Here is a 20,446-nt window from a genome sequence, read left to right on the forward strand (position 1 = left end):
ACTTGGCTGTTCCACCTGATACACTTACTCCTCAAAGCGATCTGCAATCTTGTGTTTACCATCAAACGCAAGGATTTTCACTAAAACTGTATCTCCTACATTTATTTGCACAGCTTTTGCCTTCTTGTCAAACTGATGTTTTTGCTTGTTTCTGGCCTTTTCCAAAGATCTTTTGACAATTTCTCTTGATGTTTCTAATCTATTCTGGAGATCTGTACTGATACTGTCTTCTTGTTCTAATTGGAAGAGAGAGTCTATTGGTAGTTTTGGCTTTCTTCCAAACATCAGCTCAAATGCTGAGTATCCAGTAGACTCGTGTTTGGTAGCATTACATGCGTAGACTAAAGTTGGTAAATACTTTTTCTAGTCAGACTTTTTGTCTGGTTCTAATATTCCTAACATGTCTAAAAGAGTGCGATTATATCGTTCAGTCTATCTGGTCGTGATCATTTGTCTGTCTATATAGTAGTCCTCTCACCATTTTAAATTGTTTAAAGTGCCTTGACATTGCTTGATGCTGTCTGTTATTGGCTATTAGGTTCTTCCTTGGAAACTGTCTATCAACTGTGGCTCTATACCGTATTTCTACTATTGGGTCCTGTCTTTGTTGTCTTCTGTTCTCTCTCATTTCAGTCTGAGCCATTGGCATTCCTGTACTCTCAGCTGATTCTACTATATTCAAAGTTGCACATTGTAAAATGTCTATGAAGGGTGAACAGTGAACTGAGTTACATATAGCTTTAACTGTGTCATCTTCTATCTTGATAAGTTAAGTTGCTCTTCTGATTCATATTCATTTGATCTATATGGGTATCTTGACATGGTATCAGCATCTGTATTCTTAATACCTGGCCTATATACTATATCAAAGTTGTAATCACTTAATGCAGCTACCCATCTTTGACTTGTTTCTACTAATTTAGCACTTGTTAAAATGTATGTCAAAGGATTGTTGTCTGTATAAACCACAAATACTTATACAAATACTAATACAAATACTTTCTGGATCTATGGGATCCACAGCCCACATACAATTCTGGTAACGCACTCTATACACACTCTTTATGTCTTTTCCAAGGTGCAGTGGTGCTCTGAACTGCTGTAACCAATAAATTATTAAAGTAAAATTAAAAAGTGACAAAAATAAAGTTTGATCATTTGATAGTCCGGGAAAAATGGCGCGAGGGGGGAAAATCAAAGGAAGCAATATAAAAACTCAATCCAACCGATAAATACACAATTCCACAGCCAACGGAAAACCTGTTCCAAAACCTACATACCTTTTATCTCTATATTGCCTAACCATTAATTTGCCAAAGTAAGTAATCTTATATGTATCTAAATATGCATATGAAATGCACGATGTTACTCTATCGATCACCTGTATTCTACTGCCCTAAGTATCAGAAAAATTCCAAATAAAAATAAATAAACCATTGCTATACTATTTAGGCTACAGGCCACTAAAATTAAACCCATACCATACTGTTATAAACTATGTATAAAATCTGCACCTGTCACATTATGACACGTGGCCTAAAACAGATATAGACAACGAGTGCCGTTGTCTACAGGATATATACAACTCGCTTTCATTGTTGTATATATCCCATAGACAACGGTTCTCGTTGTCTATCCTATACATCGATATTGTTCGGACGATTTCAGCTAGCAAACTGGTTTAAGGGCGTGGCAAATACATGCACGGACTTCTCGTATTTTTGCCGCCAAGCGTGTAGATAATAGATAAATTAAACAAACCGTATAACGGAATGCACCTAATTATGAATAATTTGTCGACAAGTAATCTCTTTCAACAAAACAATAAGTGCATATATATTACCAAAAAATAAGATCATTTATTTTTACAAGAGAACGTAAATGCATTTGTTTTTACTATTATTTTTTTTTTTGTTTACTGCAATTAAATAAAAATTAAGAAGGTAATCCTTTAATTTGGCGCATAAAACTCTTTGCTTTTTATACGCCCGTTTGAAAAACAGGACGTATTATGGGAACGCCCTTGGCGAGCGGGCGGGCGGCGTCCACAGACCTTGTCCGGAGCATATCTTCTACATGCATGGAAGGATTTTAATCAAACTTGGCACAGTTGTTCACCATTATCAAGTTGAGTGTTATGCGCAAGAACCATGTCCCTAAGTCTAAGGTCAAGGTCACACTTAGAGTTCAAATGTCAAATTCAAGAATGACTATGTCCGGAGTATATCTTCTTCATGCATGAAGGGATTTTGATGAAAGTTGGCACAATTGTTCATCATCATGAGACGGAGTGCCAGGTGCAAAAAACAGGTCCCTCGGTCTAAGATCAAGGTCACACTTAGAGGCCAAAATATACACGAATGAAAAATTCAAGAATGACTTTGTTCAAAGCATGTCTTCTTCATGCATGGAAGGATTTTGATTTAGCTTGGCACAGTTGTTTCCCATAATGAAAGAGAGTGTCGTGTCTAAGAACCAGATCCCTAGATCTAAGGTCAAGGTCACACTTACAGGTCAAAGGATACAAAAATGGAAACTTTGTCCGGAGCATATCTTCTTCATGCATGAAAGGACTTTGATGTAGTTTGGCACAATTGTTCACCATCATGAGACGTAGAGTCATGCGCAAGAACCAGGTCCCTAGGGGTAAGGTCAAGGTCACACTTAGAGGTCAAGAATAAAAGAATGAAAACTTTGTCCGGAGCATTTCTTCTTTATGCATTTAGGGATTTTGATACAACTTGGCACAAATGTTCACAAGCATGAGTCGGAGTGTCATGCGCAAGAACCATGTCCCTAGGTCTAAGGCCAAGGTCACACTTAGAGTCCAAAGTCAGATACAAAATGACTTTGTCCGGAGTATTTCTACTTCATGCATGGAGGGATTTTGATGTAACTTGGCTAAATTGTACACCATCATGAGACGGGGTGTCATGCACTGGTCCCTTCTTTTGAATTACTTCCCTTTGCTGTTAATATAAATAGCTTATATTGTAACTTTTTCATTACAAGTCGTAGGGAAAAATCAAGACCACTTTTCTGTAGTACAACATGCATGTTACCTCCAATTTTGAGGTGTATTTTGAGCTATCTCTACCTGGTAATGATTTTTGTGTGGACTTGTATTTTTTTCTCTTTAAAGATTAACTTCCTTTACTTGTTACTATAAATAACTTACATTGTAACTTTTTTATAACTGACCGTAGGGAAAAACCAAGACCACTTTTCTGTGGTACAACATTGATGTTACTTTCAAATTTTGGGAGTATTTTAAGGTATCTCTACCTGGTAAGGATTTTTGTGTGGACTTAGAAAAATAAAAGAATTACAATAATTTAAAAAAAAAAAAAACAACAACATTGTAAACAACTAGAAAATTTAAATTTCATTTGCAAATACAGGTGCTAGTGTAAAGAAATTTGCTGTGACGGACGTATATTGTGACATTCTGGCACTCTTGTTTATACAGAAGTGCCTGTTGAAAGTTGATAATAAACAAAATTATATGAAGACGAATTAAATAGTTGCATGAATATACGCAAACAAATCTGAAGTTTTTTATGTTCTAGCTATTTCTTCTTTTAAAACATGTAAGTTAAATGTAGGCATTAAAGTGTCCTTTTAGCAGGGTACTTGGTTGATATATTAATTTAGCAATAAACTTATAATAATAAAGTAAGTATAAATTCTGCAAGCTTGTCAGTGTATTGTTACATTGTACTGGACCGGCTAGGTGTCTATGTGAATTGAAACTTAAATATCTATTTACTATCAAAGTCTACATTAGGAGAAACAATTTCCATAACTGTTATTAAATTTTGAGAGAGGTATGCCCCTTTTAATTTGGAATGTATTTGATAATGTTTTAACGTATTTGATCATGTTTTAATACAGTCTAATATCTCTGTTATTATCAATGGCTTTAACGTGAGACTTAAACTAGTTATTTAACGTCAAAGTCTACGCCAGAATAGACAATCATCAGCTCTATTGATATGTCTGAGGGAGTTTCGGAGTCAAGCACAGAATATATGAATTATGCGGATAAAGTTAATTGCCTCAACCAGTGTGACATGGCCTCAGTATATTCAAAATAAGCATTACTTTTACTAGTTTCAAAAAGAGTTCTAATGATAGGAAAATATAGTTACAAATTAGGTACCCTTTTGCAGCCCACACAGGCATTTGCATTCACTGTCAATCAGTATTATAGCTTAGATCAACTGTCATGCATTCGTTCCAGTGATTTATAGACATAATCTGGTGTTAACATTCATTTTACTCGAAACACTTGAACTTGGGAAAACCACTTTTTGCAAAAATTGAAATACGCGAAGACAAACTGTATGTTCTCTAAGTAATGTCAGCTTGTTTGAATTTAGGTCTGTTGCGTTAGACGTTCACAATGAAATGCGGAAGATGGCCGAGAAAGAGTACTTCTTAAATCAAACCCAAAAGGTATGTTATTGTTTATAATAAGTTGCGGTTGACCATTTAAGTCGTGAAGTACATTTACACATATTATGCATTCCCTGTAATAACTTAATTTCAATGGTTAAATATGATACACAGGATTATTAAATGAATTCAAGTCATAAAGCAGTTCTTTTTATTTACTAATATCAAAACAGTTCATTATAATTGTTTTGATATTCTAAGTCATTAATATTATTATTGTTGTTTTCTTTATTTATACTAGTTTAACCCCAGCGAATATATGTTATAGTCTTTATTTGTAAATGTACACGTTTCGGAAAATACACAGAAATATTAAATAAACACAAGTCATAACCCAATTATTTTTTATTAACTGATATCAAAAACTAAAATTTATTATAATGTCTTTAATATCCACAATGTTTTGGAATTAATGCAGTCGAGAGTCACTCGTCAGATAAATGTTGGAAGGCATTTTCGAGATACATTATTTCTAATTTTGTACACTTAGTCTACACTCTAGAGGCTAAATCGTGTACTTAGTCTACATAAAATATGGTTACAATATTTGATTCAATACAGATTTGGTAAATTTTGGAGTGATATATTCTAAGAATGAAAACATAAACGATCGCCAGGACAAACTCTTAAACTTAAATGTCTGTCGTGGTCATATATGTAAGAAGGAATTTAAATAAAAAGAAAAAGAAGGAAAATAATACATAACTTGGTTACGGTTGGTTGCGCACTATAAACCGTTTTAAACTCCTCAGTGGTGTTTTTGCCACTGATTGTTCCAAGGCGGTGCCCCACTGTGTTCCTTTGTTTGTTCGTTTTGTCCTTATGTGTTGGCTTTGTGTGTGTGTGTGTGTGTGTGTGTGTGTGTGTGTGTGTGTGTGTGTGTGTGTGTGTGTGTTGTTCGTTTTGTCCTTATGTGTTGGCTTTGAGTGTGTGTGTGTGTGTGTGTGTGCGTGTGTGTGTGCACGCGTCTGCGTGCTGGGGGGCTTTGTTTTAAGGAGGCTGCGTTTTTGGTGTGTGACATTCCCTGTTTGATATTTTTCTTTGTTTTTTAGTCGTACGGCCGTAGGAACCGTTTGAAATATTTGAAATATTGTTATTTCTGTTAATAGTTTAAGACGTTAAAGACCTACCACGACATAGTGACCCAATCGTTTACTCACAAAAACTAATAAACTTAATGGAAATTATTCTTATAAAACAGATTATATACAGATATACTACAAGTTTTCAAGTGGGCAAGTTAGGTCCTTTCCGAATTATTGTGTCTTCAAAACCACATCTTCAAACTTATTCCGTTATTCTCTTTTCAGCGTAGTTAAAAATATAAATAAATAACTATCTTACTTAGTAGAAACACAATGCGATTGAAATTTAACTAAATGCACCGGTTTCTGTACATATTGCTACATTGATTCAATTAACTGTTATGACCTTTAGCACATTGTTTTGGCCTAATATATGTGACTGTCAGTCTGAAACTAAAAAACTGATACATCATATGTTTCATGCAAATCATGTACAACTACCATCATGGAAATACAAAAGCATACAGATTTTGTGGCGTTTCTTTAAAAATGCAGATAACATGGCTTTGAATTACTAAAGGTTGTTGCAGTCGTATGAAGACATCATAACATGTAAGTCGTTTTTATGCAGGATATTTTTGTTCATGTGTTACGTGAAATATGCAAAGATTTGGCTGAAGAAGAAATGTGCGAAGTACGAGACAAATTGCAATACACAAAGAGTTTGTGGAGTACTATCTTTAAAAACGATATACAGAATGAAATCAGGTAAGAGATCAAACAATTTCAGATATATTCTCGCTAAATTTTATGTCTCAGAGTGCTAAATGGCCGCACTTTATGAGTGAGTGATACATTTGTCGCAATGAAGTAAGATCTCTTACATGTATTTAAACTAAATTATTTCAAATTACACGTGTGGCGTTTGATTTATATTTTAAAAACTTTAAGAATTTACCTGTCTTCGTAAACTCTAATTATTGCATTTTTCTGACGGTTTTTGTATCAGTTAGCATCCTTTGGAATCATGGAGTCCATTCGTTGTTCATTGATTATTGATGAATTAATCCGCTTAAACTCCTAAACAGAAATAATGTAATTACAAATCAAACTGCCCACTCTTTTTTCTAAAAAATGGCGGTATTAAATGACATTGCACAAACTTATGGTCACAATCACATCAGTTATCGTCTTTCTTTTATGACCATTTCAATATTGTATGAAATCCGCAAAGTATTGATAATGTTTTATAATTCTGAAGAAAGTTCCCATTAAATATTTTGACAGCTGAAGTAAAAAAATATCGTTTAGAATTAACGAACTTTCAAATAAATCTCTTTTTTTGCACGATAACTGATACGTTATGCCATCATGCCAATGAATAAATTTTAAGAGAGCAATATTCTGTAGGGTATCTCCGGTAATTAATTCATTATCTCAGCAATATTAAACCATTAAGCACTAATCGGAGACAGGTAATGTAATGTTCAGATAAATGTTTTATGAAAATATTTATTAGATTGTCGTACATTTATTCTGACTTAAGCTTCTGGTTTAGCATCTGCTCATTAGGATGTTATGGTATACCACCTCTTTAATGCGTTCATCATGTTCAAAGCTGAGTAGAAGTCAGTAGCAGACGTAATTTTGCAATATTATAAACCTAATACATGTACCAACAACAGGAACAATCCACAATAAATCGATACGAAATATTAACTTATCACAAGGGCGCAATTAAGAAAATATACTCGAAAATGCCATTATGTTTATGTCTGCGGGAAATATGCTGTTACGTATATAACAGTTATTTTGTTTCGAGAAGGACAAACGTGGATGAGAAATTAATACCTATGTGAATTCTAAAAAAAAGACAAATCATCGGTGGTATGAAATAGGATTTTAAATATTATAAAATATTGGTTAAAATATGCACATGCACAGAATCCAAATATATTAAGCAAAGATACTCGATGTTAAAAACTGACACTGTTAATGACCCAAAAATAACATACTGGGTAACAAATGTTTAGCGAATACTTGTTAAGCTAGGTTATCGACATGTATGGCTTAATCAAGTGGCCGAAAATAAAGAATATATATATTTTCATTTTAAGGCAAAGAATAAAAGACCTATTGCTGATTGATTTTAATAGCAGATTGGAAGAATCGACTAGAGCTGTATTTTTTAAAGCAATAGTTAGCTTCAGTCTTAGTAAATAATTAGATGTTATCCGTAAATATAGAATGACTTGATCACGCTTACGAATGTCATCTCATAGATAAGCTGTTGAATCTGGAAGATGGAGAAAACCGGTTTGTGCCCCTTATAATGAGCCCTTTTTCTAACGTTCTAGAGGACGAGTTCAATTCTGTACTTGAATGTAACTTATTCAAAGAACTGTGTATTAAATATATCAAGACATACTATTGGAATCATCATAGTACTTTTAATTTTATTGCTTTGATGACATCTGAAAATGTATCAGATATACGAAACCTAAGTGTGTTTGCAAATCATGGTTTTAGGAAACGCCAAGAGCTGCAGAGTGCACTAAAGATTTAAGCATATGGTATATATCTCATAATAAACTATTCCGGTTGACATGTAGGCATTTTCACTGTCAGTATTATTTCCTGATATAGAATGATTTGGCAATTTTCATGTTAGTTGTTATTGTAAAAGATTAATTGCTTCTGAAAATGATAACGTTGCTGAAAGGTCCTTACTTTTTGCTAAATATTCTTGCTTAAGTACTTATCACCAAGCTGTACTTCACCTGTTCGTTTCGATAGGACACGCGCTCTCTTGTTGAGTGTACACTTACATAATATTTTGACTGATCGGGTTGTATGTTTTTCTTTTAAAGAGCAAATGCTTCTATAGTTATTTTACATGTACTATTTTGCAATTAAATATTATCTATTAAATGTTGCCTTTTTACGGCATTCTGTGGAAAGAAAATTATGAATTGTACTTAAAAGGAACTTGCGCAAACACATGCTATCACGCCATCCTGCCATGTTTTGTAATGTTTCTCGTAAACATGTTATACTGATGCTTTGTCAATGACCCTTTTGATGGTTTTAGTATGAACAAGTGAATGAAGTATTGCCATGCAATACAAAGTACCCTACTGGAAGGCACCTAATTTTCTCTACTGCAGTATAACATAATGAACTGATATCTGTCAATGTTGTATAAACAATATTGTACTATATATACAATATGCTATAACAAAACACTTGGATTAAAATTTATATATATAAAAACCTATAGTTGGTTTCATATTGAATTTTTTTGGCTGATTATAAAAATGTTATCATGTAAGTTATTTATAGTAACAACAAAGGGAAATTAATCTTTAAAAAAAAAAAAAAAAAAAAAAAATCTATATAATATAAGTCCACAAGAAACTCTTTACCAGGTAGAGATAGGTCAAAATACACCTAAAAATTGGATGTAACATGCATGCTGTACCACAGAAAAGTGGTCTCGATTTTTCTCTACCGCCAGTAATAAAAAAGTTACAATAAAATCTATTTATAGTAAAAACAAAGGGACGTAATTCTAAAAACAAGGGTGCCTCATGGTGGTGAACATTTGGTCCAAGTTACATCAAAATCCCTCCATGCATCAAGAAGAAATGTTCCGTACAAAGTCATTCTTGAATTTGACCTTTGACCTCTAAATATGACCTTGACCTTAGACCTAGGGACCTGGTTCTTGCACATGACATGTTGTCTCATCCAGGGGAATATTTGTGCCAACTGATATCTAAATCCTGCTTTGCATGACAAAGTTATAGACCGGACAGGAAAAAAATCCTCTTGACCTTTGATCTCAAAGTGTGAACTTAACCTTTCAGCTAGGGTACTTGGTGTTGCGCATGACACGTCGTCTCATCATGGGAAACATTTATGCCAAGTAATATTGTAATCCCTTGATGGATGACAGAGTTCTGGATCGGACAGGGAAAAAACCTTATTGATCTTTGACCCCCAATTGTGACCTTGACCTTTGAGCTAGGGGTCTGGGATTTGCGCACGACACGTCATCTCATCATGGGGAACACTTGTGCTAAGTGATATTAAAATTCCTTAATGAATGTCAGAGTTATGGACCGGACACGAAACAGACCCTGTTCATGCTATGTTAACATTTGACTGCTAAGTGTGACCTTGACCTTTGAGCTAGGGGTTTGAAAGTTGTGCATGACACATCGTCTTATTATGAGGTACATTTGTGCCAAGTAATATTAAAATCCCTTCATAGATGGGAGAGTTATGGACCGGACAGGAAAAAAGCCTTGTTGACCTTTGACCTCAAATTGTGACCCTGACCTTTAAGCTAGGTGTCTAGGTTTTGCGCATGACACGTCGTCTTCTCATGGGGAACATTTGTGCCAAGTAATATTAAAATCTCTTCATGGATGGGAGATTTATGGACCGGACAGGAAAAAAGCCCTGTTGACCTTTGACCTCCAACTGTGACCTTGACCTTTGAGCTAGGGTTCCGGGTTTTGCGCATGACACGTCGTCTCATCATGGGGAACATTTATGCCAAGTAATATTAAAATCCCTTCATGGATGGGAGAGTTATGGACCGGACAGGAAAAAAGCCCTGTTGACCTTTGACCTCAAATTGTGACCTTGACCTTTGAGCTAGGGGTCCGGGTTTTGCGCATGACACGTCGTCTCATCATGGGAAACATTTGTGCCAAGTAATATTAAAATCCCTTCATGGATGACAGAGTTATGGACCGGATACGAAATTGCGGACGGACGGACGGACGGACGGACAGACGGACGGACGGACGGACGGAATGACGGAAAAGCGCATTCCTATAGTCCCCGAAACTGGTTTTCAACCAGTAGGGGACTAATAAACATTCTTCTTCTTCTTCTTCTATAAAACGTACACTATCCACCATTTGAAGTACATGGAAAAATCGAAATTAAAGTTTATAACCTTCATTTCTAGGAAAAAACGGTGAAGCAGTGACGTCTGGATGTTATTGTTTTGTTAAATCTTACAAAGTACATTGCTAAAACATTATCTCAGATTTTCTGCAATGTTTTGTTTTCACTTTGGAGGAGATTTAAAGGAGATGTTAAATGAACGTTAAAAGAAACTGCGAAGTGTCATGACAAACCTACATCTCTTTCAACGGAGCAATTCTCGGTGTACGTTATATTTTGTGACTGGAATAAGAAAAAGTTGCAAATAGATATAAGATACCATTTTCAAAATGGCCACCTGATACTCAACACAAGCAAAGCAGAAAGATGAGTTAAAATTATTCAGATATCTATTTAAGATATGTCAAATTGTTACCAGACAACACGGTCTGGCTTAAGAATTTCTTTTATCAAAGATGGCCGCCGTTTAAGAAAATACCACTTAATTATAAACAATGTGTTTACATATCGGAAAGGTATTGTTCTGTATCTCTTATATTGATAAAGTTATCACAGAAATGTGTCACTTTATAAGAAAATATGCAGTTATACCTAGCATTGTCTGGTTGAAAACAGAAATACAATATAGATAATATTTGAATAAATTGATTCTGTCCTGTTTCAAGTAGTCATTGACATCATGATAATAATGTAAGACATTAGGCCTTGAAGAGATTCCATGTGTAAATAAGATTCTAATTAGGAAGGAAATTATGAAAAATATGGAGCCATTTAACGACTTATGTACACATGTATCCATTGCAGCCATAGATTTACTTGCTTTAGAAGTCACTGTGGACTAATAATAATTAGGTTAAAGAAATCATTAGTTTCGGAAATGGCGGCTTGACAACGACCGACCCGAATAATATAATAATGTGATCATTTAAATGTTGATCTTATGTCTTCTTAAACATGCAAATTATCTAAAACTGCATTCAGTTAAACGTTTAAGAAAATGTTTTTATTCTTTTACATGCCGTTATTTCATAAATTGCCAAGAATGCAAAAACAAACTAAATAGCTAGTTTTCTTCTATTTCATAAAATGTTGTAAAACTGCCAAGGGTTGCAGCATTTGTAAAGAGCTATCCTAAATGTGTGTATTTTAAAATTTCTCGTAGAGTATAAATGGAAATTAAAACGTTTGGGTCATGTTCTTGCGAAATATTTTAGCTAACCTGTGCCGAAAGCTAATAATGAGCTATAAGGATCGACCGACCGTCCGTACTTTCACATTTAGTTTGTTTACACTCTAGCATCCAAAATTCAAAAACTAATTCAATCAGACTTTGTCAAAGTGTTTTTGGTCACAATTCCTCGGATGAGTGTGATTATGGGCTGGATTGGATAAGTTATTCCAGAGGTATATGTGCCCTCAACTGACAAAATATGCTAGATTTCACCTTGCTTACAATCTGGCTCTTTATCACTTTACCAATCCTAGTCATTTTTTGCACAGACTGTTTATGACCTCTAGATCTTGAATGAGTTTTAAATATTATCCAATTAGGCCAATAGGACAATAGTTTTGTGCATTTGATTGATATAATATGCTAAATTTCACCTTGTTACCACTCTAGCATTTTTTCTTCATCAGTCCTAATCATATTTACATAAAGAAAGTTTGACCTCAAGATCATATATCAGTTTAATAATGAGCACATTCGGGCTGGTAGGAGCAGTGTTATGTGCTTGTGATTTACATAAGCTGATATAAATTTACATTTTTTACACTCTAGCACCTTTAGTTTTTCATCAATCCAAGACATATTTACATATAGTATATGGATAGCCATACGATTTTGGATGGTTTCAATTTGAACAAAATCAGACAAGTAGGACCAGAGTTATGAGCCTTAGATTTTGAAAAGCATAACAAAAACAGCTTTAATTTACCTTTTTACGCTATATCACACCTGCATTCTGTCAGCAATCAAAAATATATTTATGTGCAATAGATCTCAGATATGTCCGATTATAAGTGAATTCTGAACAATAGGATTAGAGTTACACGCCCCTGATTTTACAGCAACTGCTATATTTTCCTTTGTTTACAATCAAGCAACAACATTTCGTCATCAGTCCGAAAAATTGTTACACAGAAGGAGTATGAATAAAAGATATTACATAAGTTCCAAGAGCTAAATCAGTTTAGTATGACCAAAATTATGTTCCCTTAATTTACAAAAAAAAATGCTACATTTCAAATTGATTTACATTTTCTTTTTTCACCAGTCCTGATTATGTGTATGTGAATGATAAGAAAGTTAAAGTATGTTTAAAGTCTGCAGGCTGTCTCAGATTATCTTGGTATATAACTCTGGACGGACTGATTTATTTCGTATTATCTCCCTTTGTTTTTGATTGAAATTAACATATTTTGGAACTAACTACGTATACTTCCATGACTGATTCCATATTTAATTTACGTAATCAAGTTAACCAAGACAACTTGGGTAGACAACTTCAGAGAGAATTTGTGACAAATAACTTCCCTTAATTTTAATTTGAATGAATATTTCTCAGTAGCTTCTGACCAGATTGACTTGAAATTGCATCAGTGTCAACAGGGTACTCAGATAATTAAGTATTTATATCTTATATATCGCCAGATAAAATATGATACAGTAATGAAATACAGTATCTATTTATTAAGACTTAACGATGTAAGGTGAATGTAGCTTTCACGAGACAATTACACAAAAACTACAAGAACATTTTCTAGTAAATCATTTTGTATTCTTAATAACTGATTTCTTTTGCAAAAGAAACATGATTTCGCTGAAGTTTATATAAATAAAGCACACTGATTTGTTATCGCATATTCTATCAGTAGAGCAACATGTGGTGCATGTACTTTTCTGGGGGAAAAAAAACGGTTTTACAAAAGTAGAGCGCATTCGGTTGGTAACCTTGTATTTTTCCTGCGGGAGCAGGAGAAGAACATTTATGATATGATGTTAATTGAAAACTGGCCGATTGCCTAAAGCTACGTCCAGGTGGACAAATGTAGTGAAATACATATTTCTAGTAACAATCGCCCGTTTTCGGTGGCAGTAATTTTTGAATCAATAATGGAATCCAGCCAGTGTACACACGGAACCAAGACAGTATTGTGACTTAGGTTGTGTGTAAATATGGCTAAAATCCAATGTAAAGTTCCACTTCTATCTTGTTCAAAGTAAAAATTAGAAATGTTTGGCTCGTTCAGATGTCAGCCAGGGGCCGTTACTCCGGAACCTATGATTGGATCTGATGGATTCATCATGGAACTTATTATCTATATTTTGCAAGTTTGTATCAAACCCAATCATAAAATCTATATATGGCTGCAGAAAGGGGCCATAACTCTGAAAGCCATGCTGAGAAAGTTGTCAAAAGGATTTGTTTGTTTGTTTGTTTTATGTTTACTAGTTTATTTCAGATCTGTTGCGTCAAACGTCCATGAAGAAATGCAAATGATGGCCGCAAAAAGGAAGTTTTTAATTCGAACTCAACAGGTACACTTAAATGAAATTACTTTGATGCATGTAAAATGTGTCTTAGACTTAGACCTCTCTATTCACAAAATTCTGACTTAGAATTATAGGAACTGGCAATTGCAAGACTAGGACATCTCAACTGAGTGTTGATATCGCATTCAACTTTAATCATGTAAATTTCTCACTGGTGTTTCTGCCACTAACTGGTTTATAGTATCTTCAATGGCTTCGCTTTTTTACATGTTTACTAGTTATCCTACTTCAACACTATATATTGAGTAAATATTGATACTTTACACTTAAACTTCAGTGTGGTGCCTTCCGACTATTGCTTGATTAACATTCAAAACGTTTCAAGTATATCTGAAAACCTAGGACAAAAGGTCAAATTATGGAAACTATTTTAAATCTACAAAGGACGTATTATCGACCTTAAATGTATATAATGTGCAAACGTACCTGACGGTTGTATGATCATTTAGATTTATACAATAAAAGCAGTGTAATAGTGTTTTGGTTCAACTTTGATGTCAAATTTCTTATGCTGTGAACACTTTTATCTTAAAACTTAATCTAAAGAATTTGTCTTCAAAATTATATCGACGACGTATAATTATGTTTGTCTCAAAAGTAAAAGTAGCTTTGTATTGGATCTATGGAATCATATTTTTATATAAAAGAATCTATGCAGACGGTTTAGTAAGAAATATACTTTTATAAACAGAAGTTGGCACTTATACCATAATGATTTAATATCAAAAATATAGTTTAAGTCTTCTTAATTACCATGACAACAAAATAGTTTTGATTCTGGTAAAAGTTCCTTAGTACTGTGAGCCTTTAGCAAATGACCTAAAAAAAATCTGCATTTATGTACACTTAAACTGTATTTAAAATACATTTTGCATATTTTACGGAAATTTTGACACCTTTTCATTTTTCAGATGACAACTCGATGAACTCTTTTTATCGATAATGTAAAATAATTAGTTTTAGGTATACAAGCAAGCCGAATCTCAAAATTAAATATGATTTTGTTTTCAAAGAAAACGGTAAGATATAATAAGTCGTCTTTTAAAGAAACAACACTCTAAAATCAAAGCTATTATATGGTCTAAACTAAATGCAGGCTATCAGTATATTTGTTAGAAAAGGTCTTCTGTTTTCGCAGGGCAAGTAAAATGTGCGTGATGGCGACAGCGAAAGTCGCTCCGTATAATTACATATGTCCCTTTTGCATCAGATCTCGTCCACAGAGAGCCAATGTCAGCACCTTTTAAGTGCTTTACACTTTATTACAATCTATGAACATACACAAGAAAAAACAAACTATCTTGAGCCCCCTAAACTTTGTCGCGGGGGCATACAGATTTCTTCTTGTCCATACGTCATTCTGACTGTCCGTCCGTCTGTACGTCCGTTCGTCCGATAGAAGTTTAGGACGCGCCTAGCTCAAAACGAAATGACCCCTGATAGTCAGAAATTCACATTTTCACCGTGTGACGCACCTAGTCAAATAGTATTTTATAACCACTGAGGAAACCTTCCACTAGTCTTTATCATGATATGATAATATGAACTTGGGCATCCTTTATTTTTTCGTCTAGCTTTAAAAGTTATGACCCATGAAATAGTCAAATGTGCCCAGTTGCACCTTGTGACACACCAAGCTCAAAAAGTAGTTCATATAAATAAGAGAAACCTTGCATGTGTCTATATTATATTATGAGCTTGAGCACCTCCTAGGTTTCGTTTAGTTTGCCCTGTATTTAAGAAGTTATCCCCCGAGTAATATTTAAAAATGCACATGTTCTCTGTGTGATACGCGTAGCTCAAAACGTGTTTTATTTAAATGGATGAAACCTTCCATTCGTCTTAATCAGGCTTAAAACTTGCCTATTATCATTTTTTGGTCCCAACCCTATTCCCAAAGTTAAATAGTCAAAATGAACATTTTCACTTAGTTCAAAAAGTTTACGATGTAAATTGATGAATCCTTGCATGAGTATATATCATGATGTGATAGTGCATATCATTTTAGCTCTAATCTTAGAGATAACGGTATAAAATTGCCAAAATAATCGATTTTTGTTTGTGGTTTTCATAGCCCTATACTTGCTAGACTAATGAATCATTTATATAAAACGTTTGTTGAAGCTTTACCCACTTAAAACTGTAAACATGTCAGGTACTGCCCTGTAGTGTGAAAAATGTACCAGTGGTGACACGTTTTGTGTACTACATGCTCACTATATATATGGTTGGTTGCAGTCTTTATATAATATTCTTATTATATACTTTGTATCATATATTCTTAAATATTTTGTCAGTTTCTACGGATGCAATATTTATACATGGCACAGCAACTGTAACATTATGTAGGATTGATATAATGAAGGCCAAGTTGTGAAAATCTCAAATATATGTCGCGACTTCAAACATTCCAAAATATGTATTATTTTAATCAGAGTTTTAACTGTTTTGACTTACGAGCGTTATAGAAATAAAGGAAATACAATTTTATGACGAAAACTCTCAAATTCCTGAAGCGGGACTTGAAACCGGTACGCATGGGTGGTTTATGTGGTGAATTCTTGCTTTGTGCTAACATCGAAAGATCAAATTCAGTCCCAGTCAACTGTAGTCGGATCGCCATGTGAATTCACAGAGCCCTCATTGACAAAGAATCTCGTCTCGAATCAATTCATTTTTAAGGTTTAGAAACAATTCTTAGTTAATAACAGGGTTGCATGCAACATGATTAGTGTAGATAAACCTGAAGAAAGACAACTGTTTTGTTTTAAAAAAAACTCGCCTTGCGCCAAATAACGCAAAACAGTTCAGCGGCAGTGTTTCATTACTGTACAAATGTTTGTTCAAGGAGGAAATCGAAATAAAAACAAACCAATCCAAGTTTTTATTACGTTAAAGCATACTACTATATTGTGACAAAAACATTCGTTAGTATATCTGTCCGTAGCTCAGACATTTAGAGTGCCTGTCTAAATAAGTAGAAACGTGTAAGCTTCCCAAACGAAATGTCATGATTTTGAATTCCTGAACTTTTTTTTACATTTTTACATTTGTTAATTTATCTTTTATTTTTATGCTTTTTTCTTGAAAAAGACTAAACGGAAAATAATTCAACGAAAGCAATATCTGACCATGAACTGAAACATCTCGGCAACTGTAGTCTATTCTTTCCTATTTCTAGCGATAATGTAAGAATTATTTTCCTTAAAATTTATATAAACTGTTTATATATGTTATATAGATAACGTATTTGTACTAATTTTTCTTTCACTGATTTTGGGCAGTTGTCAACAGCTATTGTTCACATCTGTTAAAGTTTTATCAGTTCTAGTATTTTATCATTTGTATTGTCCGGTGCTTGACTATTTTTATGTTTGATTTATAACTGCTGGCATTATAGTTTTAGTGGTTTATAACATGTCGATATATTGACTTTCATTTGACTGTCCTACCCGTGAACAAACATGAAGATATGTTGTCACATGTAAACCATTTTTATGCAGGACATATTTGCCGAAATATGTGCATCTGTAGCACAAGAAACTTGCATAGATATTGCGGAGGAAATTATGTCTGAAGTTGAATACAAATTGCAGTGTTCACGGCCGGTGCAAAATGAAATTCTTGAACACGTTACACGGTCAGAAATCAGGTAAGAGTTCAACCTTCAAATAAGCCTCAAATGCTAAATGGCCTACACATGGAAACGGTGAAATTTTTGTTCGTAACAATGCAAGATTGTAATAGTGTCCCTGTTTATTCCGACTGATTGTCTTGCGTCAGATTTGTTTCATCACGTTTTTAGTTTCTCTCTCTCTCTCTCTCTCTCTCTATATATATATATATATAGTTATATATATATATATATATGTGTGTGTGTGTGTGTGTGTGTGTGTGTGTAATTGAACGAGGTTTTCCCTTCCCCCCACCCCTCCCTCAACACGCGCACACCGCTTTTTTGAAGTTTGAATATAAGTGAAATATTGATGTTGTTGGATTTTGAAGCGACCCGTTTGTTATACTTGCCTGTTATAGTTTGTGTTCTTAGCCTTCTTGGCACGCCATTTTTGGGGGAGCTCTGTGCTTCCGGGACCATGACACAAAGTAAGTTTGTTTTTTTAACCTTTGAGTTTCTGTATCCTTGAAACACAAATATATTTGTCGTTTAAATATCCGATTCTTTATTGTAATATCTGTCACATCACAATAAATGAACACTATATATATTTATTACTTTTGTAAAGCAATAAACCATTTCATATTATACAAATGAAATACACATCAATGGATACAGAATGGTAGAACAGTATGTTTTCATGAAATAAGAGTTGATATAATATCAGTTACATTGTAACATATCAAGTCACAATATGTCCGTGTAAACTAAGTAGTGTCTCTTAGCAGACATCTCTGTTGATCATTTTAAACAATGTTTATACATATATACAAAATACCAAGTGTCATTTATTTTATACATAAAATCACGTATTCAATTTGCTTGAAAGTTCTGCAGTTACATTTGCCTGCTGTGCATATAAGTCCAAAAGTTGTTGTAATTGACAGCTGTCTCTCTGTAGCTTCTTCTTTCCAACCTGATAGTCCTTATGCCAGATGGGTTCCTTCTTAGGTCTTGAAGATCTTCTTGGTAATCTTTTAACCTGGTCCTTGTTTTGTTTTCTTTTAGGATGTGGTCTAGGCGGTTGCCTATCTTCTTCATCAGTCTCATGTACCAGATATTCTCTTGGTCTTTTTCCTTCCTCCACTTCTTCTAATTCTTCTTCTGAAGACTCTTCTACTAAAGCAACATCATCCTCTGAAGGTTTGCCTACTTCTGTATCTACAGAAAGTACTTCAACCTGCTTATCCCTTCTCTGAAACATTTTTAAAGTATACATACCTGTATCAGGTTTTTCATTTGCTTTGTCTTCTTGTCTACCTGTTGCTCTTTCGTCTATTTCTTTCTCTATATGTTTACTTCTGGGCTGACCAGTCAGTCTCTTTCTAGAACTTGTGTATACACCTTCTACATCAGATTCACTATCTGTCTCTTTGTGTTTCTGTTCTGTATCTTTAGCAGATTCAGATTTACTAGCTATCTCTTTATGTCTAGCAATCCCTTCTGTATCTTCCGATGTTTTATTCTGTTTTAAGTTTGGATCTGGTCTTATATCTGGTATCAATTGTTACAGGTAATAAGTGGTTTCTATGTAGTCTTCTGACTTTCCCGTCTGGTGCTTTTACAATAAAAACCGGTATCTCTTTACTTGGTTGTTCCACCTGATACACTTACTCCTCCAAGCGTTCTGCAATCTTGTGTTTACCATCAAACGCAAGGATTTTCACTAAGACTGTATATCCTACATTTATTTGCACAGCTTTTGCTTTCTTGTCAAACTGATGTTTTTCCTTGTTTCTGGCCTTTTCCAAAGATCTTTATACAATTTCTCTTGATGTTTCTAATCTATTCTGGAGATCTGTACTGATACTGTCTTCTTGTTCTAATTGGAAGAGAGAGTCTATTGGTAGTTTTGGCTTTCTTCCAAACATCAGCTCAAATGGCGAGTATCCAGTAGACTCGTGTTTGGTAGCATTATATGCGTAGACTAAAGTTGGTAAATTCTTTTTCCAGTCAGACTTTTTGTCTGGTTCTAATGTTCCTAACCTGTCTAAAAGAGTGCGATTATATCGTTCACTCTATCTGGTCGTGATCATTTGTCTGTCTATATAGTAGTCCTCTCACCATTTTAAATTGTTTAAAGTGCCTTGACATTGCCAGATGCTGTCTGTTATTGGCTATTAGGTTCTTCCTTGGAAACTGTCTATCAACTGTGGCTCTATACCATATTTCTACTGTTGGGTCCTGTCTTTGTTGTCTTCTGATCTCTCTCATTTCAATCTGAGCCATTGGCATTCCTGGACTCTCAGTTGATTCTACTATATTCAAAGTTGCACATTGTAAAATGCCTATGAAGGGTGAACAGTGAACTGAGTTACATGTAGCTTTAACTGTGTCATCTTCATTCTTGATAAGTTGCTCTACTGATTCATCTTCAGTTGATCTATATTGGTATCTTGACATGGTATCAGCATCTGTATTCTTAATACCTGGCCTATATACTATATCAAAGTTGTAATCACTTAATGCAGCTACCCATCTTTGACTTGTTGCTTCTAATTTAGCACTTGTTAAAATGTATGTCAAAGGATTGTTGTCTGTGTAAACCACAAATACTTATACAAATACTTACTGGATCTATGGGATCCACAGCCCACATACAATTCTGGTAACGCACTCTCTACACACTCTTTATGTCTTTTCAAGGTGCAGTGGTGCTCTGAACTGCTGTAACCAATAGATTAGTAAAGTAAAAGTAAAAAGTGACAAAGATAAAGTTTGGTCATTTGATAGGCCGGGGAAAAATGGCGCGAGGCGGGAAAATCAAAGGTAGCAATATTACAACTCAATCCAACCGATAAATACAGA

General features: G+C 34.3%; 1 protein-coding gene across 1 annotated transcript; it reads left to right on the forward strand.

The window, feature by feature from the left end:
- The first annotated feature begins 4,379 nt into the window (after positions 1–4,379).
- On the forward strand, positions 4,380–17,618 carry LOC128554704 (uncharacterized). The gene is made up of 4 exons (XM_053536015.1): positions 4,380–4,458; positions 6,115–6,251; positions 13,872–13,947; positions 17,466–17,618. Exons 1-4 carry the CDS (start codon positions 4,411–4,413, stop codon positions 17,616–17,618), a joined length of 414 nt encoding a protein of 137 aa, XP_053391990.1. The 5' UTR covers positions 4,380–4,410.
- Positions 17,619–20,446: the final 2,828 nt, after the last annotated feature.

Source organism: Mercenaria mercenaria, unplaced genomic scaffold (assembly GCF_021730395.1).
Source record: "Mercenaria mercenaria strain notata unplaced genomic scaffold, MADL_Memer_1 contig_666, whole genome shotgun sequence".
Lineage (NCBI taxonomy): Eukaryota > Metazoa > Mollusca > Bivalvia > Venerida > Veneridae > Mercenaria > Mercenaria mercenaria.

Excerpts from the sequence above, each read along its gene's own strand:
- LOC128554704 (XM_053536015.1), top strand. The coding sequence starts at position 4,411 with ATGCGGAAGATGGCCGAGAAAGAGTACTTCTTAAATCAAACCCAAAAG. Across the intron at positions 4,459-6,114 it reads TCTTAAATCAAACCCAAAAG|GATATTTTTGTTCATGTGTT; the intron begins GTATGTTATTGT and ends GTTTTTATGCAG. Across the intron at positions 13,948-17,465 it reads TTTTAATTCGAACTCAACAG|GACATATTTGCCGAAATATG; the intron begins GTACACTTAAAT and ends ATTTTTATGCAG.